General features: G+C 39.3%; 1 protein-coding gene across 1 annotated transcript in view; it reads left to right on the top strand.

Moving 5' to 3' along the window:
* Positions 1 to 268: 268 nt before the first annotated feature.
* The window catches only part of LOC139172836 (NAD(P) transhydrogenase, mitochondrial-like), a 53600-nt gene continuing 26034 nt past the window's right edge, over positions 269 to 27834 (top strand). Inside the window, exons 1-11 of the mRNA XM_070762079.1 lie at positions 269 to 424; positions 4014 to 4243; positions 6065 to 6282; positions 11463 to 11550; positions 13086 to 13174; positions 13630 to 13817; positions 16317 to 16450; positions 18646 to 18837; positions 20123 to 20276; positions 25530 to 25691; positions 27263 to 27373. Of these exons, the coding sequence (XP_070618180.1) occupies positions 292 to 424; positions 4014 to 4243; positions 6065 to 6282; positions 11463 to 11550; positions 13086 to 13174; positions 13630 to 13817; positions 16317 to 16450; positions 18646 to 18837; positions 20123 to 20276; positions 25530 to 25691; positions 27263 to 27373 (1699 nt within the window). The 5' untranslated portion in view covers positions 269 to 291. The remainder of the gene's footprint in view (positions 425 to 4013; positions 4244 to 6064; positions 6283 to 11462; positions 11551 to 13085; positions 13175 to 13629; positions 13818 to 16316; positions 16451 to 18645; positions 18838 to 20122; positions 20277 to 25529; positions 25692 to 27262; positions 27374 to 27834) is intronic.

Below are 27834 nucleotides of genomic sequence, written 5' to 3'. Positions count from 1 at the left end.
ATACCAGCCAGTTGCCAAGCATCTGAATTTTGATCTTGTGACCACGGGGATGCTGCAATGGTTCTGTGTATGAAAAATGATAAGTCACTTTTTTCAGCCCTGTCGTAACTTTGAACAGTTACTAAATGAACGATAAGTCAGAGACTACTTGTAAATGCAAAGGTTTGGTGATACGATCCTGGTGGTACCCAGCTTGCTCTCTCTGATGTCTATCCTAGTAAAATGTTTCTGCTTACAGAACATCTGGACCAACATTCAACATTAGACTATTTTATCGCTGCACCTGGGAAGATGGCTACATTGGTCCGAAGCAACAGTTTGTTGTCCTCCTTCCTCTCTCTCCACGTCCGGACATTTCAGCCCTCAACTGGACTGCGCTCTTTTAAAACGTTCCATGCTTTGCGGAGTAACCAGAAAGCCAAAGGTAAAATTAATGATTGAGTGAGGAAAAATACTTGTGGAGGTCAGTTAATGATCAAATAATGTCACAAAATTAGTAAATTATTCATAATAACAATAAGGATAATCAAAATATGAAAATTCAGCTGAGGATAATTTGGATCCTTCACTTTTAATGAGACCAAAAATGGCCAGTCTAAGTGAGAAGTACTAAACCTACTTGAGAAGAAAGTTAATTTAAATCATTCATAATCAATCAAAAGAGGCTTTGGCTTCATCAAGCTCTCCATCTATGGATGGGCGTTGCTTTAACCAAATGTAATTCAACTGGGAAAACAATTTGCAACCATTTTTGATTGAATCCTTTAATATAATCCTTTGCACGAGTTATATTCTCATGTTTTACTACTCAATTTTAGCATATTATACTGCATTTTAATTTATTATTTATTCAAATTCCCTCTATTTTAGCCCATTTTATTGTATTTTAACCAGTCACAGTTTTATGATGGCCGATGTGGTCCTTTTTCTCGCTTTGATATGGTCGATTGACTAATCAAATAAAGTTGATATTGATTGATTGATTGATTGAACCCTGAGGCTAGTTTAGTCGAAGTATGTGAAGAACAGATCTCAAAACTGTTCAGCAATTTCACTAAAGCTTTAGCCACAGAGATTTAGACAGATATCTGTAGCTCTGGGACTTTGGGATGCCAGTCGCTGATGTTGGCAAAGCCCTCAGATTAGAAATGTATTGATGAAATAAATTTACACGGCTGCCCAATTCACACATAGTACAATCCACATGCAACAAGGGATTTCTGCATTTGAATGCAGAATATTTGCAGGCTTCAGAGCCAGAATGAGACATTCTTCAGGGGAAGAAGGAAGTTTAGGGAAAGGAAAATCGAGTGGACAGACAGGAGGATATGAAAGAATTGGATATTCCGTTCCCAACCATTCTCCCTCCATTTGAGTGCTATTCTAAAATTTGGCCTCCATTTAAAAAACAACAACAATCATCTATTGAAAAGATTTGCGCTTCACTTGTAGGTTGAACCTTAGCCTTGGATTTTAATTCCCTTTCAAGTTTTCCATTTTACTTGTTTGCCATTGTGTAAGACTAGCCATAAAGCAACAATGGCGTATTAAATATTGTTTACCTTTGCAAGAACAGTAGTTTAGATTTATTTTAGCCTGTTCCAGAAAATGATTGCCCAATGAGATAAAATAAGCAAAGCAAAAGTCAACTTAAAACAGAGTTTAATTGCTAAAAAGCATAGTTTGGAAACAGGCTTTGGTGGATATGTAACTGAGAAATATTGGACGGGGCAATGTATAAACTGACTCATTTTCGACATGCAAAGGAGATTATTGCAAATGTCACAGTGACTTTGTAATTGTAACAGTAAAAGGGGGAAAGTTATAACTTATAGTAATTAGATACAGTACTCTGCAGAAAGGTGCAGAGAAAGTCAAGAAAATTATGACATTTGGTAAATTAAATCTGCTGTAGCTGAATTTATAGAATCCTAGCAACGGAAAGAAATCTTGAAACCAGTCAGTCCAACAACTGTTAAGTGCAGAAATCCAAGTTAAGTTCTACTAACCATCTACTATCTGCTGGAATGCATCTTCTGGCCATTGTCTTCTTTCTTAATGATCTCACTTAATAAATTAGATCACAGAATACTAAGGTTGGAAGAGACTTTGGTCTTCTAGTCCAACCCCCTGCTCGAACAGGAGATTCTACATACCAATGGCTGCCCAGTCATTAAGCAAAGCATTAATCACTTGCAGCAAATGTCAGCTTCAATTTGATGGAAAATACATTTGAAATTCTTTTCAAAGGATACAGTATTCATGGTGAAATTCTCATCAGGGTGTTTCTGATGATGTTGTTGTTGAATTTGTATACTGATCAAGAGATCAAACCATGTATGCAATTTCTGTCTTAGGCAGCATTCAGCATTTCTGGCTTCTCATCTATCCATCACATCCCAAGGTAAACATAGCAAAGGACAATCAATCTCAGCATTTTCTTGGTGTTAGCTCAGGGTTGAACTGTGAGGTCCTTGGTGTTCTCTGGGTGTCGCAGACCTTTTATTACCCAGCTAGGTAACATCAGCAGGGCTAGAAGTGAGTAGAGCTTGCAGTTTTTTATATATATGAGTGGTTCGTCCTGTCAGGGTTTGTGGGAGTGATCAGCAGAAGTAGCCTGCAGTACTGCGCTCTAACCACTGCGCCATCGTGACTCTGAGTGATATTATTATTATTATTATTATTATTATTATTATTATTATTATTATTTATTAGATTTGTATGCCGCCCCTCTCCGTAGATTCGGGGGGGCTTACAGCAATGATAAAGATTAGATTACATTTATTGGATTTATATGCCGCCCCTCTCCGCAGACTCGGGGCAGCTCACAACAATAGCAAAAAACAGTACATAGTGACAATCCAATGCCCACCAATCCAATTACAATTTTAAGTTTAGAAATTCATAAAACAATCCCAATATATATAAAAAACAAGCACACAATCAATCAAACAGCAAAACAACATGGGCAAGGGGGAGATGTTTTAGTTCCCCCATGCCTGACGGCAGAGGTGGGTTTTAAGGAGTTTACGAAAGGCAAGGAGGGTGGGGGCAATCCTAATCTCAGGGGGGAGCTGGTTCCAGAGGGTCAGAGCCACCACAGAGAAGGCTCTTCCCCTGGGTCCCGCCAGACAACATTGTTTAGTCGACGGGACCCGAAGAAGGCCAACTCTGTGGGACCTAACCGGTCGCTGGGATTCTTGCGGCAGAAGGCGGTCCCGAAGATATTCTGGTCCGGTACCATGAAGGGCTTTATAGGTCATAACCAATATTTTGAATTGTGACCGGAAACTGATCGGCAACCAATGCAGACTGCGGAGTGTTGGAGTAATATGGGCATACTTAGAGAGGCCCATAATTGCTTTCGCAGCTGCATTCTGCACGATCTGAAGTTTCCGAACACTTTTCAAAGGTAGCCCCATGTAGAGAGCGTTACAGTAGTCGAGCCTCGAGGTGATGAGGGCATGAGTGACTGTGAGCAGTGACTCCCGGTCCAAATAAAAACAATATATAATGACAAATCTAATAGTTAGACTCTAAAATAGCAATAATACATTTAAAAAGTCTAAAAAAACAAGAAACCCCAATATATAAAAACATACATACAGTCATATCATACACAATAAACTACATAGGCAGGGGGAGATGTTTCAGTTCCCCCACGCTGATTGGGATTTTGCTCTGATTCTACATTCACCTTTTAAAAAAAAAAGAAAAATACTTATTATATACTGTATTATGAGACTTTATTGCTCAAAATTTATGCTGGAAATTTTCAGTGTTTACAATAATTCTACATGCATTAATGTAGTAAGTAAATATATTTGTAATCACCTTTTTCCCTAGCTGAAGCTTTTTGGATACTTTTGATTTATTATTATGATTTATTTTCTGTGCTTCTGCCTGACAACTGTTAACATTCCCAGGAAGTACTGAAGTTCATTAAGATCATGTCTACATTGGATGCCTGCTTGCCTATCCATCTTTTTGTTGGTGTGTCTTGTTTCATACAGGAATCCGTTACCAAGAACTTGTGGTTGGCATTCCTAAAGAAGGGTATAAAAATGAAAAAAGAGTTGCCCTTTCTCCTGCTGGTGTCCAAGCTTTGGTCAAGCAGGGCTTCCGTGTCCAAGTAGAGCATGGAGCAGGTGAAGAAGCCAAGTTCTCTGATGATCAGTACACCGAGGCAGGAGCCAAAATCGGGGACATGAAAACTGTGTTTGGATCCGATATCGTTCTAAAGGCAAGAATGAAATAAGACTGCCAGGTCTGGTAGACAAGATCATTTAACGGATGGATGGACGGATGGATGGACAAATGGACGGACAGATGGATGGATGTAGAGATGTAGAAATCACTCACACTGAGACATTATTGTTGTTTTTATATTAAGGGTTTTAAATTGTTTTTAATAATTGGATTTGTACTGTGCTTTATTGTTGTGAGCCGCTCCGAGTCTTCGGAGAGGAGCGGCATGCAAATCTAATAAAATAAAATAAAATAAAATAAAATAAAATAAAATAAAATAAAATAAAATAAAATAAAATAAAATAAAATAAAATAAAATAAAATAAAATAAAATAAAATAAAATAAAATAAAATAAAATAAAATAAAATAAAATAAAATAAAATAAAATAAAATAAAATAAAATAAAATAAAATAAAATAAAATAAAATAAAATAAAATAAAATAAAATAAAATAAAATAAAATAAAATAAAATAAAATAAAATAAAATAAAATAAAATAAAATAAAATAAAATAAAATAAAATAAAATAAAATAAAATAAAATAAAATAAAATAAAATAAAATAAAATAAAATAAAATAAAATAAAATAAAATAAAATAAAATAAAATAAAATAAAATAAAATAAAATAAAATAAAATAAAATAAAATAAAATAAAATAAAATAAAATAAAATAAAATAAAATAAAATAAAATAAAATAAAATAAAATAAAATAAAATAAAATAAAATAAAATAAATAAAATAAAATAAAATAAAATAAAATAAAATAAAATAAAATAAAATAAAATAAAATAATAAAATAAATAATAAAATAAAATAAAATAAAATAAATAAATTCTAGAATGCTTTGTCCAAGTTGGAAATATCTCTTTGGGCTGAGCAGAGATTATTCCTTTATTTCTCCAAGCCATCATGAGCTTTTGAATTAATATTTTAGCCTCATGAAGCCAGGACCATTTTTTGAATAGTGGTATATATTATTATTATTATTATTATTATTATTATTATTATTATTATTATTATTATTTATTAGATTTGTATGCCGCCCCTCTCCGTAGACTACATAGCTTAGCGCAATGTAGAAACTCAACCAATCATGGTATATTCAACAATATTCAATATTGTGGGGGCAATAGGCTGGCTCTGTTAAAAAGTGCTATTACTAACATGTTGTAAGCCGCCCTGAGTCTAAGGAGAAGGGCGGCATAAAAATCGAATAAATAAATAAATAAAATAAATTAAGCATAGCACAGCAGAGTGTAATAGTCGAGTTCAAAATAATATTTAGTCATACTTTTAACTATTAGATTTGTATTGTACTGTTTTATTGCTGTTGTGAGCCGCCCCGAGTCTTCGGAGAGGGGTGGCATACAAGCCTAATAAATTATTATTTTTATTAATTATAAATATTCAAATATTTGACTGGCATTTACTAGCAATAAGAGTGAAAGTATGGAACAGATGTGCACTAGCAGAGAGATATAAATCTCAAAGATGTCAGGAATCGATCACCAAAATCCAAAGTGTAAATGAAATTTCTACTAATTGCTGACCCAATAATTATGATTTTAGGGCGTGCAAAGTAAAAAAAGGATTGGATTCCTGGTTCAATACATCATAATGAGTTGGGTTTTGAACAATAATTTAGACTGTATGTCATGGTTTGTGATCTATAATAGGGTCACATTATGAGTATGAAGTGGTTATTAGAAAGAAAAACTGCAGCCTAGTCCTCACTTAGGCACATAGTTCGCATGCGCATGGAATTTTCTTTCTTCTAACAAAGCAGTGTAATGTGGCATTTATTATCTCCAAGGTCAGAGCTCCAATTTTTAATGAACAGTTGGGAATCCATGAGAGCACCTTACTCAAAGAGAAAGCGGTTCTGGTCAGCTTTATCTATCCAGCGCAAAATCCGGATCTCCTGGAGAAGCTTGCTCAGCGCAAAGCCACCGTCTTAGCAATGGACCAAGTTCCTCGGGTCACTATCGCTCAAGGATATGACGCCTTAAGCTCAATGGCCAACATTGCAGGGTGAGTCTACGTTATCCTGAGTCGGTTGAGAAGGGCGGCATAAAAGTCTAATTGACAAAAAATAAATATTCTCTCTGTTTTTATGGTTCCTCAGTGGCCTGTTTCACTGTATTTGATTGATTTTTAATATATCAGGGTTTTAGCTTCTGTAGTTTTTAATTATTAGATTTGTCTTTGTATTACTGTTTTATATTATATGCTGTGAGCTGCCCTGAGTCTTTGGAGAGGGGTGGCATACAAATCTAATAAATACTACTACTACTACTTGTTGTGGTTAGCTCTGGCCCAGCTCCTGCCCCAAGGACTGTGGATGTGGGGGAGACATCCACATGCTGCAGGCCTGTTTTGCCCCCCCCCCGGTGGAATCTGATGATGAAGGCTCCTCTCACCAAGAAGACAAGAGTGACAGGGAGGAGGAGAGTGTGGCAGACAGCTCAGAAGGAGATCAATTATCTAGCTCCTCCTTGGATTCAGAACAAGAGTTAATGATACAGCCACGCATGCGGAGAGCGATGCATAGGCAACAACAACTGAGAGATTATTATCAAAGAAAATGAGGCCACCTGTGGTTGGGTGAGGCTGTGGTAATTAGTGAGGCTGCTATAAAGAGCAGCCTGTGGGTTTGGCCATTGTGGAGGATTATCTGATCGTGTTTCGTGACTGCTTTACTGACTTTTTGTGTGCTGATTTTTTCCCGTTGTGAAACTAAACCAGGGCAAAGTGTGTTTCACTTTGTGAAAAAAGAAGGACTGTGAATTGCTTCACAGCTGCAAGCTAAGTATCACAGAACTGATAAGGGACTTGTACAAATTACCAGTTTGTTTGGAGACGAGGGCTCTTTGCTATACCAAAAGAGGGCTTGGTTTAAGTGAATTTTCATTATAAAGAACATTGTTTTGAATTTTCAAACGTGTGTGTGTCTGAAATTGTCTCTGTGCATTTGTGGGAGGATTCTATCAGAGAGCTTGACAGAACACTACTGCTACTACTACTACTACTACTACTACTACTACTACTACTACTACTAATAATAATAATAATAATAATAATAATTGGACATGGGACGTTATTTGATGGGTGTTGGACATTTTTTTGGCCAGAATGAGAACAGATACATTTCCCTGGTTTGGAGGGAGGATGTGTTATTTGAGTGTTCCCTTTATTTTTTTGAGCAGTATATAAGGACTTATCTAGGGAGTCACCAGAGGTTAAAACTGATTTAAAGGCGGGTGCGCGTGCGCATACACACACACACACATTTATATACGATGTAGGGGCATGAGGAATGGAATCATATAAAAATGGAGCCAGCTGTGACTGTGTGCCCCATCTTGTTCTGCATGCATCAAAAATAGATGTCGATAGTGAGGTTCCAGCTGTTCTCTTGACCTTTATTCCCTTCCCTCACATGACCTTCCTAGCAATGGAGTTCTTTTTCTTGTCATCCTTGTTCAATTATAAGATGCTGCATTTCTCGCAAACCTCCTATTTACAGTTTCATCTCCTCTGTTCTAAGAATAACTAATTTCTGGCATCTCAGATGTGGAAAACCTCAAGTGGAGTCATGTATATATATATATAAATATATATAAACCCAGTAGTGGAAACTCAAGCAATTGCCATGTTGGAAACATACCAAAGCATGGGAAATTCTCAACAGTCTTATTTCTTATATTTGGTTATTACTTAAAAGAGAGAGAAAATGTTTAAGATGGATTAGAAAGAATAACACTGGACAACCAGAAGACTATACTCCATCCAAATGTTTCCTGAGAACCACAGAACTCTTGTTATTCTTTGGTTCCTTATAGTAGCTTCTCTAAGGCCAATTATCTTTTGGCTGGAGCCCAAATTTTCTCCCAACTAGATAGATTTGTCTCTTGGACCATCCATCGTGGAGTTAGCATTATTTTCTGATGTATATTCACCTGTCTCATGTGTTCATTGAAATCTCATGAGAACATTCAAGAGGACACCAGCATCTCAGGATCAGATCAGGAGATCTCCAAATTTTAAAACATTGCTATGTGAGAGAGTAGCGGTATCGGGGGTTCTGCTGTGTACCATACGCCACTGCCAATCTTTGATTAGCATTTCATTTCATCCAAGAAAGACTAGGCTAACATAGTTTCTCTGGATAACAGCTTCCAGAAATTCCAGCATTTCTGGAAGACGTTCAGTTGGAGAAGGTTGAGCTAAGTTATGCTAACAGCAACCACACAGTTCTTAAATACCACCTTAATTAAACAAACATTACACAATTCGACTTCATTATTTTTAAATCCAGAGCAGATTCAAAACAACTGAGTAATTAAATCATCTGGATGTATTAGTTTCCAGCCTAGTTCTGTCACATCTGTTCTGGAAGGAGCTTTGCGGTCTTTTGATAGAACTGTATCTCATCTTGCTTGGTATCAACCCAAACTTGTTGAGTGATGGGTGGTTGATTTGAACATCTCTGACGTCTGTTTTTGGTCGTGCCAAAACAAGACCAGGGTTTTTACTGCTTTTTGAAATATCTTTCCTTCTGTGATTCACATTCAAGTTACGGTTACTAAAGAAAATCAAACGAGAATTCCAGACATCTCTTACAGACCCACAACTATAGTTTGGTTGAGTAATGTGGACTGGATTCCACAGCAGATCAAAACAATAGGGTGTCTTGTGACCTTAAAGATGAACAGATGTATTATGTGTGGGCTGTCTAGTACACTTACACTTTTTGCCACTATAAATCAGTTTTAGAAAACTGTAAGACTCGGTGGCTGCCATGAGCTAATGAGATTGCTCTCTGGTTTCTGCCATAAAATATGTTTTTAGGTTTGGCATGAACTTCACATACCAACCTGGCTTTCTTTTCCATTATTGGTCTTTCGTGCAGGGAAAACTCAGCTCGTAGGCAAATGAAACGTTTTTGTAAAAATAACACTGTGCTAATTAGATCCTGTTTGAAAGCAACAAGTCTCATATAGATGGATGCTGCCTGGAATTGATGAGAGGTACAATCATAATGTGTTCGGAAACTTCAGATCGTGCAGAATGCAGCTGCGAGAGCAGTCATGGGCTTACCTAGGTATGCCCATGTTTCACCAACACTCCGCAGTCTGCATTGGTTGCCGATCAACTTCCGGTCACAATTCAAAGTGTTGGTTATGACCTTTAAAGCCCTTCATGGCACTGGACCAGAATATCTCCGAGACCGCCTGCTGCCGCACGAATCCCAGCGACCGATTAGGTCCCACAGAGTTGGCCTTCTCCGGGTCCCGTCAACTAAACAATGTCGGTTGGCGGGCCCCAGGGGAAGAGCTTTCTCTGTGGCGGCCCCGGCCCTCTGGAATCAACTCCCTCCGGAGATTAGAACTGCCCCTACTCTCCTTGCCTTTCGTAAACTCCTTAAGACCCACTTCTGTCGTCAGGCATGGGGGAACTGAAACATCTCCCCCGGGCAGATACAATTTATGAATGGTATGTTTGTATGTATGTGTGTTTAGAATATGGGGTCTTTTAAATATTTGTAAACAGTAATTTAGATTTGTTGTAGATTGTTTTTTTCACTTGATGTGAGCCGCCCCGAGTCTGCGGAGAGGGGCGGCATACAAATCTAAATAATAAAATAAAATAAAATAAAATAAAATAAATAATACATCTGGAAAAAACAGGATGGGCATAAATGGACTCATTCACATGTTGATGTATAGCCGTACATCACTATCTGTATACAAAAAGAGCAATTCCCTTCTTAAATAATTGATCCCTTTATTTCCCCTTAGACGAAGAAGAAAACATCACACTTATTTTCTGGAAATTGTTTATGTTGGATTTGTGATACCTGGGTGTCTTGGGTTGTAAATTTTCTTTGCATGCTTTCAAGCATACCTTCCCTTCTTTACTTCCAATCAAAAGTTTGCTTACTGCTTAAAAACAAAACAGGATGTAATCATTTTATTTTCTAATCCAAAAACAAGTATCTTTCACTAATTCAAAACATCCAACATTCAAAGAGAGGGAGGGAGGGAGGAAGGGAGGGAGGAAGGAAGGAAGGAAAGAAGGAAGGAAGGTAGGTAGGTAGGAAGGAAGGAAGGAAGGAAGGAAGGAAGGAAGGAAGGAAGGAAGGAAGGAAGGAAGGAAGGAGCCATCTAACACGGGCTGGTCTTGAATGCTTCCAAAATGCTGTGCAGATCTTTTAACCCACAAAATAAATCCACTTTATTTTTCTCTTGGAACATCAGGATCCTCTAACCAAAATAGAGCCAGGTACGCAATAATGGCTTAAACAAACGTTCATAAAACAAAAATTAAGGAACGGGATGCTCAGCCTAGGAATGTAGGAATCGGCGTCACAATTAAACAAAAAGTTCCTTTTACCAAAAAAACCCCTCTACTTTGCCAAACTGGGAGAAAAACATTGTTTCCAATGAACACAATACAATTTGAAAGGTGGAGAAAACATTTACTATGGTCAGGTTTCTGCACTAGAAGAGACTACCTCCACTCTATTGTTGCACACCCTCTGCTATTTCAGCTATTTCTTTCTTTATTTTGATGGATTTATTATCTTAGTGTCCTAATGTTATATAGTGTTGTTTTATTTTAAACCATCCAGAGTTGCGAGGTTAGCAGTGAATACATTTAATAAATAAACAATCAATCAATAAATGTATTAAATTCTGGGCAGCTTACAATATAAGAAATGCCCTTTGTTTAGGCATTTATTGGGGTGTAACAAGCAATAATATGAACTGAGAAGACATGATGATGATGATGATGATAAATTTATTTATTTATTTATTCATTTGTCCAATACAAAATACATAGGAAGAAAAATAGACATGTAGTAATATATATAAGGGTAAAAGTGAACTTAGAGGAGAGGATATATGAAAGAAAGAGAATATATATGATAAGTGAGAGAAATGAAAGACAATTGGACAGGGGGCGAAATAAATATATCCATCTAAATAAATATATAAATATATCCATCTATGGCTTCTCAGGGAACAGATAAAGGCAATTTTTGTTTCTCGTTTTACTGACAATTGTTTATTCGTTGGAGATGTTTGGAAGTCTAAACAGTCCTATATTTTTTTGTCTTTTAGTTGAGTCTACTGTTATTTATTTCAAATGCCTGTTGTGTTAGCAGTTCCAATGTTTTTCTCTTTCGTCCTTTTTCTTTTCCCTAGGTACAAAGCTGTTGTTCTTGCAGCCAATCACTTTGGAAGGTTTTTTACTGGGCAAATCACTGCTGCAGGAAAAGTACCGCCTGCAAAGGTAGGGTTCGTGACATGGTTTTCTGAAACACCATTACTGCCTTTTGAAACCATTTCAAAGAAAGCTTGAAAAATAGCCATAAAGAAGAGAGCTTTTATAGCTTCCTTTTCCTTTTCCTCCCCTCCCCTTCCCCTCCCCTTCCATTACTACCTCTTATCTTCCTCTCTCCCTCTTTCCTCCCCTCCCCTTTCCCCTTCCTTCCTTCCTTCCTTCCTTCCTTCCTTCCTTCCTTCCTTCCTTCCTTCCTTCCTTGTCACATCAATTAATGCATCAATTAATAGAAAGGTTTTATTCTGGGCTGTTATAAATACTTTAACAAGCCCAATTGTGAATTCCTTTGTTTTGCTCCCTTCATTACCTCCCTCTCTCCCTTCTTTCCCCTTCCTTCCTTCCTTCCTTCCTTCCTTCCTTCCTTCCTTCCTTCCTTCCTTCCTTCCTTCCTTCCTTCCTTCCTTGTCACATCAATTAATGCATCAATTAATAGAAAGGTTTTATTCTGTATAGAAACAATATAATAAGAAGCAACAGTACAATGGAAACAATCTACAGCTACCTTGTAAAAAGTTTTATTTACCAGTTATTGAATATAATAAATGTTAGAATATAAAAGTATGAAATATAATGGAATGTAACAGGTAAAAATTTATTATAAGAATTTTAAAAGAGATGGTTTATAATCTGTAAAACAGAATAATGTGTGATTTGAATTATATGTGAAAACTCAATAAAGAAATTTATTTTTTAAAAAAGATTTTATTCTGGGCTGTTATAAATACTTTAACAAGCCCAATTGTGAATTCCTTTGTTTTGCTCCCCTCATTACCTCCCTCTCTCCCTTCTTTCCCCTTCCTTCCTTCCTTCCTTCCTTCCTTCCTTCCTTCTCACATCAATTAATGCATCATTTAATAGAAAGGTTTTATTCTGGGCTGTTATAAATACTTTAACAAGCCCAATTGTGAATTCCTTTGTTTTGCTCCCCTCATTACCTCCCTTCTTTCCTTCCTTCCACCCCTCCCTCCCTCCTTGCCTGCCTGCTTCCCTCCCTTCTTAAAAATTCACATTTATGATGCATCAATTAACAAGGTTTTATTGTGGGCTGTTTTAAATGCATTAACAAGTCCAAGTGTGAGTTCCTTTGTATTCTTCCCTCCTCCTTCCCTCTCCCCCTCCCTGCTTTCTTTCCTTCCTTCTTTCCTTCCACCCTCCCTCCCTCCTTGCCTGCCTGCTTCCTTTCTTCCTTTCTTAAAAAGTCACATTTATGATGCATCAATTAACAAGGTTTTATTGTGGGCTGTTTTAAATGCATTAACAAGTCCAAGTGTGAGTTCCTTTGTATTCCTCCCTCCTCCTTCCCTCTCCCCTTCCCTCCCTTCTTTCCTTCCTTCCTTCCTCCCTCCTTCCCTGCCTGCCTGCCTCCCTCCGTTCTTAAAAAGTCACATTATACATGATGCATCAATTAACAGAAAGGTTTTATTCTGGGCTGTTTTAAATGCATTAACAAGTCCAAGTGTGAGTTCCTTTGTTTTCCTTCCTAGATGCTGATCATTGGTGGAGGGGTGGCTGGCTTGGCGGCAGCGGGAGCAGCGAAATCGATGGGAGCCATTGTGAGAGGATTCGATACCCGGTAGAGTAACTCCAGTCCCTCCGCCTGCTTTTGTTGCAAAGCAAAACAGCATACCAATCCTAAAAGGAAATCCAAAGTTTTCTGCCCTCGTTAACTCGTGGCCCAGAATGAACCATCCAACTTTAATAGGGTTCAATCTAATATTGATTATGAATTTCAAATATGTGTCTACTTTAATACATATTAGTTTTCCTTACTCCTATTTGTATGTTGTGAGCCTTCCAGACAGCCCGCTGGAAGAATCAACAGTGGGATATAAACTAAAAGTAGCAATAATAACGCTAGCTGAAAATCAATAACCCATTGCAAATTCAAGGAATTTTACAGAGCATCTGCTGGCATCTTACTCAAAGGTCAGATGCGATGCTTGGACTGAAACGCAGTTATATGCTCTTGATCTCCGCTCTGAAAACTATCCAGGCTAGCGATTACTGTGAAATTCTCCTTGCTTCCAGCCCTCCAGCTTTGGAGCAGTTCAAATCCCTCGGCGCAGAACCTTTAGAAATCAACGTTGCGGAAACGGGAGAAGGTGTTGGAGGTTACGCGAAAGAAATGTCGAAGGAGTTCATCGAGGCAGAGATGGCCCTCTTTGCTAAGCAATGCAAAGAGGTGGACATTGTTATTAGCACAGCTCTTATTCCAGGTACTGTGCAGTTTTATCGCCGTTACAGATATTCTTCGACTTACAGCCGCACTAAAAAAATGTGACTTGTGACCATTTCTCTACTTGTTACGTGATTAAAATCCGAATACCTGGTTCATATTTTTTTTTTTTTAATTTCATTTATTGGATTTGCATGCCGCCCCTCTCCGTGGACTCGGGGCGGCTGACAACAGTGACAAAAACAGAATGTAAAAATCCAATACTAATAACAGCTAAAAACCCTTGTTATAAAACCAATCATACATACAAACATACCATGTATAAATTGTAGAAGCCTAGGGGGAAAGATTATCTTAGTTCCCCCATGCCTGACGGCAGAGGTGGGTTTTGAGAAGCTTACGAAAGGCAAGGAGGGTGGGAGCTATTCTAATCTCTGGGCGAGTTGGTTCCAGAGGGCCGGGGCAGCCACAGAGAAGGCTCTTCCCCTGGGCCCTACCAACCGACATTGTTTAGTTGACGGGACCCGGAGAAGGCCAACTCTGTGGGACCTAACTGGTCGCTGGGATTCGTGCGGCAGAAGGCGGTCCCTGAGATAATCTGGCCCGGTGCCATGAAGGGCTTTATAGGTCATAACCAACACTTTGAATTGTGACCGGAAACTGATCGGCAACCAATGCAGACTGCGGAGTGTTAGTGTGACATGGGCATATTTAGAGATTTAGGATGGTGCAGTGTCCCAGTGTGTGTGAGTTTCATATGATCCAGAGGTTGGTTCTCCTTACCTTCCCCACCGGTTCGCATTGCGACGGAAATGCACGTTTTATGCACATCACTTCCTAGAAATTACTCTCTGCACATGTGCAGTACTATAAAAAGCCAATAGTAACAAAAAACAAGATGGTGTCACCTATGGCACGGTCGAGAGAATCAACTTGGAGGCATGGCAGGCCTGGATCGCTACTGGTTCCAGCAACCCAGGCTGCCAAGTTACTACTGCATTGGTTGCCGATCAGTTTCTGGTCACAATTCAAAGTGTTGGTTATCACCTATAAAGCCCTTCATGGCACCGGACCAGGGTATCTACGAGACCGCCTTCTGCCGCACGAATCCCAGCGACCGGTTAGGTCCCACAGAGTGGGCCTTCTCCGGGTCCTGTCAACAAAACAATGTCGTTTGGCGTGGCCCAGGGGAAGAGCCTTCTCTGTGGCGGCCCCAGCCCTCTGGAACCAACTCCCCCCGGAGATTAGAATTGCCCCCACCCTCCTTGCCTTTCGTAAACTCTTTAAAACCCACCTCTGTCGTCAAGCGTGGGGGAACTGAGACATCTCCCCCTGCCTATGTAGTTCTAGTGCATGATATGACTGTATGTATGTTTTTTTATATTGGGGTTCCTTGTTTTTAGATTTTTTAAATGTGTAATTGTTATCTTAGATTTTAATTATTAGATTTGTCAATATATATTGTTTTTGTCACTGTTGTGAGCCGCCCCGAGTCTGCAGAGAGGGGTGGCATACAAATCTAATAAATACAATACAATGCAATACTGGTTCTATAGAACCGGGGAACCCACCTCTGATGTGATCGCCTTTTGTGACCTTCTGACAAGCAAAGTCAATGTGGAAGACAGATTCATTTAACAATCGTGTTACTAGCTTAACTGTTGCAGTGATTCACTTAACAACTGTGGGAAGAAAGGTTGTAAAATGGGGCAAAACTCACTTAACAACTGTCTCACTTAGACTTTTTGAGCTCAATTGCAGTTATAAGTTGAGGACTACCTGTACAGAGATCCTAGCAGTCTTTGCTTTTAATAAGCCAGCCCAACATTTGGTTTCTTACCTTGTCTTGAACGTCAAGTAAGCCAAATATTTTCTCCTCTGAGGACTCTGCAAATAAAATAGAATAATGTGATTGTGTGGGTTTTATTTTCCCTTGAGAGATATGCCCTGCAGAGTTTTGGAGATTCAGTAGACACCACTAGTTATTTATTTTATTAATTCAATTCCTATGCCACTCTTCTCCTGAAACTCAGGGCGGTTTACAACATATTAGAAATCTACATAAAATTCCATTCTAAAAAAACTACATTTAAAAACCAAATAAACAGATTCATATATCATACATCCTACATTCATTCATTGGGTGGGGCAAGATGTCAAGGTTTCAAGGGCTCCAAGCCTGCTGGAAGAGGTGGGTCTTCAGAGCTTTGTGGAAGGCAGGGAGAGTGTGGGCAGTAAGAATCTCTGGGGGCAGCTCGTTCCAAAGGGCTGGGGCAGCCACAAAGAAGGCTCTTCCCCTAGGCCTCGCCAGGCGACATTGTCTGCCTGATGGGATCTGGAGAAGGCCGATTCTGTGAGACCTGACCGGCTGCTGGGGTGTACTTGCTATCTGAATGAATTGTAGAAATAGGTAGGAATTATTGGGCCTAAACTGACCCTTGCAAGTATAATCCTGAGATTCTGTTGTCATCTACTCAAGCTTTTTTTTTTTTTTTAAAAGAAATATTGAGTTCTCATCTTTCATTTCTGTTTGCGACAGGGAAAAAAGCTCCAATCCTGATCACCAAGCCTATGGTGGAATCTATGAGAGATGGTTCCGTAATAGTCGATCTCGCCGCAGAAGCTGGCGGCAATGTGGAGACCACCCATCCTGGAGAACTTCACATACATAAGGTTTGCACAGGAGAGTGTGTTTCAAATATTTTGTCCCTTTGACAGATACGTTATTTTGCTCTTCTCCAAAGAGGCAGAATATCACACATAGACCTTCTTAGCTACATTAAGCATCTTAAGGTCTGAGTTTTTGAAAAACTCATCACCTCGAGATTCGACTACTGTAATGCTCTCTACATGGGGCTACCTTTGAAAAGTGTTTGGAAACTTCAGATCGTGCAGAATGCAGCTGCGAGAGCAATCATGGGCTTCCCAAGGTATGCCCATGTTACAACAACACTCCGCAGTCTGCATTGGTTGCCGATCAATTTCCGGTCAGAATTCAAAGTTTTGGTCTTGACCTATAAAGCCCTTCATGGCATCGGACCAAAATATCTCCGGGACCGCCTTCTGCTGCACGAATCCCAGCGACCGATTAGGTCCCACAGAGTTGGCCTTCTCCGGGTCCCGTCGACTAAACAATGTCGTTTGGTGGGTCCCAGGAGAAGAGCCTTCTCTGTGGCGGCCCCGATCCTCTGGAACCAGCTCCCCCCTGAGATTAGAACTGCCCCCACCCTCCTTGCCTTCCGCAAACTCCTTAAAACCCACCTCTGCCGTCAGGCATACGGGAACTGAAATATCTTCCCCAGGCCTATACTGTTTATGTATGGTATGTTGTGTGCATGGTTTTTTTTTTAAAAAAAAAATATGGGTTTTTAGCTTTCTAATGATTGAATTTGTATTATATATTGTTTTCTGTTGTTGTTCTGAGCCGCCCCAAGTCTGCGGAGAGGGGCGGCATACAAATTTAATAAATAAACAAATAAACAAATAAACAAATAAATAAAGAAAGAAAGAAAGAAACAAACAAACAAACAAACTAACTAATAATAGGCTGAGCCCACTATGTATTATGGGTTTTAAGCTTTCTAATTATTGAATTTGTATTATATATTGCTTTCTGTTGCTGTTGTGAGCCACCCCGAGTCTGCGGAGAGGGGCGGCATACAAATGTAATAATTAAATAAATAAATAAATAAACAAATTAATAATAGGCTGAGCCCACTATGTATTATCCCAGCCCAGGGGATAATGCTCCTATCCTGGAGATTTTTAAGAAGAATTGGGTAAACGTCTGAAATGGTATAGGGCAGTGATGGCGAACCTATGGCACGGGTGCTACAGGTGACCCGCGGAGCCATATCTGCTGGCACCCGAGCTGTTGCTTTAGCTCAGCTCCAACATGCATCTGCGTGCCTGCCAGCTGATTTTAGGCTCGCACAGAGGTTCTGGTAGGGTGTTTTTGGCTTCCAGAGAGCCTCCGGGGGATGGGAGAGAGTGCTTTGTACCCTCTCCCGACTCTAGGGCAGCCTTCGGAACCTGGGGAGGGCGAAACACAAGCCAACTGGGCCCACCAGAAGTTGAGAAACAGGCCATTTTCGGCCTCCAGGGGGCCTCAGTGGGGTGGGGAAAGCTGTTTTTACCCTCCCCAGACATTGAATTATGGGTGTGGGCACTCGCGCATGTGCAATAGCACAGTCACATGCTCTTTCAGCACCCAAGGAAAGAAGGTTCACCATCACTGGTATAGGGTTTCCTACCTGAGTAGGGGTTTCTACTCCAAGACCTCCAAGGTACCTTCCAACCCTGTTATTCGGTTCTGCTCAAGATTTAATTTGTTGAAACAATTGCAAAGGGATATTATTTCTCCTTTCCTTCTCCCCCCAACTTCCAGCAAATGGCTTTGTTGACAAAAATAGCCCATGCCAGGTTATCTAACTCCCCTCCCTTTATTTCTCAGAGTTTAATTGGAGTGCAATGAATCTGGGAAGCACAGTGTGTAACCATGATAGCATCAGATGTCCAAAGAGGTGTTTTCAGACTTTTAAAGTGTGTTTTGATTCCTTAACTCTTGAAATAAGCACCATATGGCCATGGAACTGCTTCCCCCAAAGGCCTCCTGGCTTGGCTTGCCATTGGCTCGAAGTCAAAAAGCAAAGCTCTTCTCCCCCCACCTTCAAGAGTAAGAGCAAGCTGTTCGTATAAAAAGTTAAAAAGTAATTTTGCCTTAACTGGCAAAATAAAGTGTCAGCAGAGATCTGATTTACCATCAGTTAGAAAGGATTTATCAAGTCAAAGGACCTAAAAGTCGTATCAAGGCAATACGTGAAAAATATGCTTTTAAGGGTCTCATTTACTGCTTTTCCAACCCTCAGGGCGTGGTGCACATTGGTTATACGGACTTGCCAAGCCGAATGGCTACCCAGGCCAGTAGCCTTTACTCAAACAACATCTTGAAGTTATTAAAAGCTATTTCCCCCAGCAAGGACTACTTTTACTTTGAGCCAAAAGATGATTTTGATTATGGGATGATTGATCATGTCATAAGAGGGACTACGGTCATTAAGGTGAGTTATTATTATTTTGCCCCCCTCTCCTAAAATTCCTTAATGAACAGTTTAACAGAGGTATGCAAACATTGTAATGGAAAACAGAATCAGGATCTTATTAAGAGAAATTGCATTGATTCTTGGCTTTTGTCTGGAAATTAGCTTTGTAGCTGACCCGCACGAATCCCAGCGACCAGTTAGGTCCCACAGAGTGGGTCTTCTCCGGGTCCCGTCAACCAAACAATGTCGCTTGGCGGGACCCAGAGGAAGAGCTTTCTCTGTGCCAGCCCCGACCCTCTGGAACCAACTCCCCCCAGAGATTAGAATTGCCCCCACCCTTCTTGCCTTTCGTAAGCTGCTTAAAACCCACCTCTGCCGCCAGGCATGGGGGAATTGAGATACACTTTCCCCCTAGGCCTTCACAATTTTATGTATGGTATGTTTGTATGTATGATTGGTTTTTATATAATGGGTTTTTAACTGTTTTTTAGTATTGGATTTTGTTGTACTGTACTGTTTTACTGCTGTTGTTAGCCGCCCCGAGTCTGCGGAGGGGGCGGCATACAAATCCAATAAATAATAATAATAAAATAATAATAATAATGGTTTCCTCCACTAGAACACCAGATCTTCCAATATTCTGTTGTTTCCATCTTCTTTCATTTTGCTTTAAATGTCACATATATATGTATGTATGTATGTATGTATGTATGTATGTATGTATGTATGTATGTATGTATCCTAGTCTTTATATACACCTAGCTTCAGTGGTGGGTTGCTCCCGGTTTGGACAAGTCATAGAACTGGTAGCACCAGCGGTGGGATGCTCCACCCACCCATCTGGGATGCTCCGCCCACCTTCCTGGGATGCTTCTGTGAATATGCAGAAGCATCCCTTGTGTATGCAAGTAAGCACATGAACCTATGGCAAAATATTTCATAACCCACCTTCTAGCTTGTAAATGCACCCAGACTACATTTTAGCCCAGTCACAAACCTTTGTAAATTAATAGTTTACCCATTGTCTACACACTGTTTTTCCCTCCAATTCCAAATCAACCGAAGTGACAAAAAGGATCAGTCAAAATCGAGCAAGATTAATTATAAAGTCCTGAAGCAACTTCTGGTGGAGATCAGAAGCAAGTTCTTTCAGTCAACAAAGGGATGCTTTGGGCTAAATGTTAGCTTTTGATCCATCTAGACTCAATTTGCCCGCATTGTTCTTCTTTTAACAGCCTTGCAATATGTTTTGTGACTTTCTATATGTTAATTTTAAGGACTCATCCTAATGTCTCCCCTACAGGAAGGGAGAACGATCTTTCCAGCACCTTCACCTAAAACTCAACCACCTGCTGCTCCAGTTAAGCAGAAGTCCGTTCAAGAACTAGAAGCAGAGAAACAAGCAGCCGTTTCACCCTTTAGAAAAACAATGACCTCAGCTGGAGTATATACTGGAGGTATTTCAAAATGCTAAATTCTCTTTCTCCCTCCCACCCTCTCTGTGAATTCCTCTTGCAAAGTTCATTGGGGGATGCATTAAGAGGTTTGCTAATGCAGGCAGTCCTTGACTTACAAAGAGCATTGGCGGGGCCCAGGGGAAGAGCCTTCTCTGTGGCGGCCCCGACCCTCTGGAACCAACTCCCCCCATTGATTAGAATAGCCCCCACCCTCCTTGCCTTTCGTAGGCTCCTCAAAACCCACCTCTGCCGTCAGGCATGGGGGAACTGAGATATTCTTTCCCCCTAGGCTCCTACAATTTATGCATGGTATGTTTGTATGTATGATTGGTTTTATAACAAGGGTTTTTAGCTGTTGTAGTATTGGATTTTTACATTCTGTTTTTTGTCACTGTTGTTAGCCGCCCTGAGTCCATGAAGAGGGGCGGCATACAAATCCAATCAATCAATCAATCAATCAATCAATAAATTTAGTGACCATTCAAAGTTGCAATGGCCGTGAAAAATGTGACTTACGACTGTTGCTCCTCGGCTACGACCTTTGCAGCATCCCCATGATCGTGTGATCAAAATTCAAAATACTTGACAATTGGTTCATATTGGTGACCGTTGCTGTGTCCCAAGGTCACTTGATTTATTTATTATGTATTTACATATTAATTAATTAGATGTTGGGGTTGGAGGATGGGGGGGGGGGAGATAAGGCACTGGTTTGTGACCTTCTCAGAGATGTCCTGAATAAACATTCTGTGAGATATGTGTTTATCTTTGCTGCCATATTTTTTCCTGCAGAATGCAGCATCAGTTCAGGCCAATATTTAATGCCTTCCTGTTCGGTAATTTTCTTTTATCTGAGTCAGGTTGCCTTACTTAAAAAAAAAAATCAGCTTTGAGGAATGAGGGAGTGGACAGCCAAATGCTTCAGTGGAAGCTGTAAAAGGTATTTTTGATATTATTCCAACCATATGTTTGAGCATAGTTCTGGAACATTCTCTTCCGAGAACGGGAAAGAAAATCCTGTTTTAAGAACGGAGCGGTCATGCCTTCAGAATGTTGAAAATTCCTGGCGATTAGGCTACAGAAAAGCAAAAAAAATTATGGTACTCACAAAAGGCTAATTATACCATCTAAATTATTATTATTATTATTATTATTAATTAGATTTATTTATTCAATTTTATTTATTTATTTATTCAATTTTTATGCCGCCCTTCTCCTTAGACTCAGGGCGGCTTACAACATGTTAACAATAGCACTTTTTTAACAGAGCCAGCCTATTGCCCCCACAATCCGGGTCCTCATTTTACCCACCTCAGAAGGATGGAAGGCTGAGTCCACCTTGAGCCGGTGATGAGATTTGAACCGCTGACCTTCAGATCTACAGTCAGCTTCAGTGGCCTGCAGTACAGCACTCTACCTACTCCGCCACCCCGGCTCATTGTTATTTTTTAAACAAACTGGTCCAAACATTTATTCTACTGTTAGATAAAAACAGTCTTGCTTTTCATTCCCTGGAAACATTTGTATGCCGCCCCTCTCCGTAGACTCGGGGCGGCTCACAACAGTGATAAAAACAATACATGGTAACAAATCTAATAATTAAAATCTAAAATAACAGTTTTACATTACAAAGTCTAAAAAAACAAACAAAGAAAACCCCAATTGATAAAATAGAAACATAGAAGACTGACGGCAGAAAAAGACCTCATGGTCCATCTAGTCTGCCCTTATACTATTTTCTGTATTTTATCTTACAATGGATCTATGTTTATCCCAGGCATGTTTAAATTCGGTTACTGTGGATTTACCAACCACGTCTGCTGGAAGTTTGTTCCAAGGATCTACTAGTCTTTCAGTAAAATAATATTTTCTCACGTTGCCTTTGATCTTTCCCCCAACTAACTTCAGATTGTGTCCCCTTGTTCTTGTGTTCACTTTTCTATTAAAAACACTTCCCTCCTGAACTACATACACACAGTCATATCATGCACAAAGTTACATAGGCAAGGGGTGGGGGATGTCTCAGGAGTGGGTCCCACTTACCTTCACCACCGGTTCTCATCACAATGTTTCGCGCCCATCCCCTCGTGCAATTATGCTTCTGTGCATGCTCAGTAGCTATAATCAGCCCCAAACACAGCTGAGGAGCTGATCAGCTGTGCTTTGGGAGAAGGAATAAAGGTGAACATAAACTTGGCAGAAGGTGTGAGGGCCCTTTTTCAAGTAGCAGCAGAGGAAAAAACTTCCAAACAGTAAAAAAAAAAAAATTGGAAAAAATTCCAAAAGAAAAAAATGGCATTGCTCGTGGACTGGCACCAACCAAACCGGATCTGTGACGCAATTGTGAAATCCTCAGCAGGTCGCTACTGGTTCAGGCAACCTGGTCCAAACCAGGAGGAACCCACCCCTGATCTAAATGAATTAAGGTTAAATTGTATAGATATTATCTATCTATACAATTTATAGATATTATCTATTTATACAATTTAAGTAGTTTAATTGGACTATAATTAGATAGACTATAATCTATCTATCTATCTGTCTGTCTGTCTGTCTGTCTTTCTGTCTATCTGTCTATCTATCTATCTATCATCTATCAATCATCTATCTATCTATCTATCTATCTATCTATCATCTATCATCTATCTATCTATCTATCTATCTATCTATCTATCTATCTAACATCTATCTATCATCTATCTATCTATCTATCTATCTATCTATCTATCATCTATCTATCTATCTATCTATCTATCTATCTTTCTATCTATCTATCTATCAATCATCTGTCTATCTATCATCTATCTATCTATCTATCTATCTATCTATCTATCTATCTATCTATCTATCTATCTATGTATCTATCTATCTATCATCTATCAATCTATCTATAATCTATCTATTATCTATCTATCTATCTATCTATCTATCTATCTATCTATCTATCTATCTTCTCTCTCTCTCTAATTGGGTTTTGCAGAACAAAGATACAGCATGGATATTTAATTATCCATATTTTATCCTGTACATATTTATTTTTATTTATTTAAATTAATTATTAATTTTTTATGCTGCCCATCTCCTCTACAAGATGATATGTACAATTAAAATGTTAAGAGTACTTGTGAATAGTCCAGCCTAGATGGAATAATCCACGACAAAGGAATAGGGAAAGGAAAGAAAACATTGGGCTTAATTTAAATGAATGGGACATCTCTAATTTGCATATGGTTATTGTGTGAACATCAATTCAGTTATTTTCTTTGGAGAAGTACAAGCATTCACCTCCAAATATCCAAATCACTTACAATGAAAAGACAAAAAAAATCTGGTTGATTCACCAGATTTGGATTTTGTTTTATCAAAAAATAATACAGGGCATCCCATGCTGATTCAGGAAGTCTGGGAGTTGAAGTCCATAGGTTATAAAGTCATAGTTTATTTATTTTTTATTTATTTTATTCATTTGTCCAATACACAGATACATAGGAAAAAAATAGACATGTGATAATATAAAAGAGGGTGAAAGTGAACTTAGAGGAGAGGATATATGAAAGGAAGAGAATATATAAGATAGGTGAAAGAAAGGAAAGACCACACCTTCTCCAGATGTTGGACTACAGGTCCAATAGCAGCTGGAAAACCCAAGATGCATAGTGAAATGCATCTGGAAGTGGCCTCTTTGTAAAAGGTTGATAATAGAGGACCTGAAGAAGGTAACTACAGCTTGTTCTCATTGGATGTTGTTGAAATTCCTGTGTGGTCTGCCTCCTTTAACATTTTTCAGATGCTACAATAGAAGCCTTTTCCTCCAAAGCTAGTAACAAAATCAATGGGAACATTGGAGCCGTTTTTCATTTTGTAATTCTTGGGACATTGTCCCTTGAAGGTTTGTTCAAACAACATTTCTGACATGTCTAAAACGTTATTTCTTGGCATTTCCACATCCAGAGGCCAAAGCATTCTGGCACAGACAACTTGGCAAAGTGAATTTTAACTAGACAAGTCAACATAAGGGGGGGGGCAGGGGGGAGGGAAGGAATGTGAATTGCATCCATAAATTTTTCATATTCTTTCTTCCAATGTCTTGTTTTATTGTGAAGGTTAACACCCCAGAAACCAAAACAGAGTTGTACCCTTAGCCAGGTGTATCTTTTTGGGGAGGGGAAATGCTTTCTTAAGTATCCTAAATCAGTGTTTTTCAACCAGTGTGCCGTGGCACATTATTGTGCCGCGAGACGTGGTCAGGTGTGCCGCGAAGAAGGAAGCTCAGGTTCCAGTCTCGCAACTTTTTGCTGAGAGAGAGAGTGAGAGAGAGAGAGAAAGAAAGAGAGAGAAAGAAAGAGAGTGAGAGAGAGAGAAAGAAAGAAAGAGAGAGAGAGAAAGAGAGTGAGAGAGAGAGAAATCAAGAGAGAAAGAAAAGAGAAAGAGAGAGAAAGCAAGAGTGAGAGAGAAAGAAAGAAAGAGAGAAAGAAAGCAAGAGAGAGAGAGAGAGAAAAGGAGAGGAAGGGAGAGAGAGAGAGAGAAATGAGCAAAAAGGGGAGGAAAAAAGAGAAATGAGAAAATGATTGAGACAGAGAATGAGAGGAAAGAGAGAGAAACAAAAGAGAGAGAGAGAAGTGACTCTTGATTTAAAGCATATGATAAAAAGCACCCAAAGAATAAGAGAAAAACCCCAGCCCTCACCTGTTTTTGGAAATGGTTCAAGAGCGTGTATACACACACACACACACACACACACACAAGGGTGGGGAGGAGACAGGGATGGAAAAAGAGGGGAGAGTGTCTTAGGGTGTCATTTTGTGTCATTTTGGTTGGTGGTGTGCCCCAGGATTTTGTAAATGTAAAAAATGTGCCGCGGCTCAAAAAAGGTTGAAAATCACTGTCCTAAATGCTAATATACTTTATTAAATTTTCATAAAAAGACAAACATGACATACATACATGTAACATCTATTTGGGGTTACAGCTACCCCACTTATTTTTGAAGTCTTACTAATACAGGGAAAAAAAATTCACTACTAATTTATAAGATTAATATAATAAATCAAATGTAAAGAAGAAACTTTTGTTATTGTATCCTTATTACGTATAAAGTTAGCAAATTAAAGCTATTTCTAATATCTATACATACTTTCAAATCATTTTAATTTTAATTTTTCTCTTTTACTTAACCATATATACAATTTATTCCAAATCTCATAAAATTCTGATGCTTTCTTAAGTATCCTAAATGCTTATTGTTTTCTTTAGGTCTGACATCAGTTTTAGGATTGGGCCTCATCTCCCCTAATTCTGCCTTTACCCAAATGGTGACAACTTTTGGTCTCGCTGGAATTGTGGGCTACCACACCGTTTGGGGTGTTACACCTGCTCTTCATTCCCCTCTGATGTCAGTGACTAATGCAATTTCTGGTATGTCCAATCTTTGGTTTGCTGGGTTTTTTTGTTTTAATACTTGGTGCAACAGTGATCCTAGATGAGCTTTGTGAATAAAATGAAAGCAAAGTTTCTTTTCCTTAAAGATCTATCAGCCCTATCTTCTGGAATTTTACAATTTTCTAGCTGCAGTGACTTCTTCTCTGCCGCTGAATATCTCTTATCAGTAGGTTGCTTGAAGGTAGTCCTTATGTTCCAACAGCAATAAGTTTCCTTACATTACCAAGTATTAGAAGGACATTTCAGGACATCTCACAATTGAGTTTGCTTCATCCTTATGAGAGGTGTGATAGTTAAAGATTTTGACAATTATTTTTCTGTCCCTATTCTCACACAATCCTACTGTGATTTTAATGATTGGAAAAAACCAGCTAAAATTTAGCATAAGCAGTATAGATTGGACCACGTTACATTTTCATAAAACCCAGAGTTCCTAGACTTGTTTAATCATTACATTTTGTAATAATTGAAAAGGGAAGTTGCTTGATTTTGCCTTAAATGTTATGGTTTGCAAACCTGGCTTAGATGTTTAGAACTTGTGTAAACAATTGTGGTTTATTCAACAAATCCTGATTAACCAAAGACGTGGCTTAGCATAAAAGTATGGAGCCCGATTTTGAATTAAACTTAGGAGATGCTGCAAAAATAAATGTGAAATAACTGTAATATGGAATGTTAAAGTAGATCCAAAGTAGATCAGAGGGCAGGAAAAGAAGTAATGAGAAATTTCCTGACTGTGAGAACAATTAATCAGTGGAATGTTAGAAGTTGTGGCTGCTCCATCACTCGAGGTTTTTAAAACTATTAGACAGCTATTTCTACGGAATGGTATAGGGCTGTGATGGGGAAGCTATGGCACGTGTGACACAGGTGGTATACAGAACCCTTTCTGTCGCCCCAGCTCAGCTCCACCACGCAAGTACACGCACCTTCCGCCAACCAGCTGGTCTTTGGGTCTGTGCCGGGCATATGCAGGGGATGGGGCGCATGCATGGGGAGTGTGTACGGAGGATGCAGGGGGTATATCACACATTCATGCGCAGGGATGGGGGAGCATGGGGTCATGCATGCAGGGGCAGGGCACACACAGGATTGTGCATGCATGGGGGTTATGGGGAACCATGCATGCATTGTATTATGGGTGCACATGCGCGCTTTCCGCATGCAGGGGGTTGGACTAGGAGACTTCCAAGTTCCCTTCCACTTCTGTTATTATGTTACCTGCATTTGAAATTTACTTAGGTTAAAAAAAATATTCTCCTGGCCAATGTCAAATGTTAGAGATAACGAAGAAGCACTGTGGCTTTAGCATTTTGTGTAGCTTGGGTAGCAACATTATTTTAATTGGAATCCAACATTTTCCAAAGCCGCCTCTAGTCAACTAGCTCGGAAGATGAGTTGAGAGCTGTTGACAGTATGAGTAATCAAGCATGTTCAACCACAACAGGAAACATCTGCCATAGGATGGAAGGTTTTTGAGCAGGGACTGCAAACTCTTCATCACTTCACACTGTCACACAGGTTCTTTAATTTTTTCCCCCCTTTAGGACTCACTGCGGTGGGCGGCTTGGTGTTGATGGGAGGATCTTTCCTGCCCTCCAGTATGCCTCAGACATTAGCTCTACTGGCTGCCTTTGTTTCCTCAGTCAATATTGCAGGTAATAATTCACAAAGTGCATGTTCACCACGATGGCTTAGTAGTTGAAATACAATATTGCAGGCTAACTCTGCCCATATGAATTCAACCTTGACCGGCTCAAGGTTGTCTCAGCTATCCATTTATTTATTTATTTTATTTATTTATTCATTTGTCCAATACATAAATACATAGGAAGAAAATAGACATGTGATAATATAAAAAGAGGGTGAAGGTGAACTTAGAGGAGAGGATATATGAAAGGAAGAGAATATATAAGATAGGTGAAAAAAAAGGAAAGACAATTGGACAGGGGACGAAAGGCACTCCAGTGCACTTATGTACGCCCCTTACTGGCCTCTTAGGAACCTGGAGAGGTCAATCATGGAGAGTCTAAGGGAGAAGTGTTGGGGGTTAGGGGTTGACACAATTGAGTCCGGTAGTGAGTTCCAAGCTTCGATACAACATTCTTCTGAAGTCAGT

The sequence above is a fragment of the Erythrolamprus reginae genome, chromosome 10 (assembly GCF_031021105.1).
Source record: "Erythrolamprus reginae isolate rEryReg1 chromosome 10, rEryReg1.hap1, whole genome shotgun sequence".
Lineage (NCBI taxonomy): Eukaryota > Metazoa > Chordata > Lepidosauria > Squamata > Dipsadidae > Erythrolamprus > Erythrolamprus reginae.
This window is presented reverse-complemented; position numbering and strand designations above follow the sequence as displayed.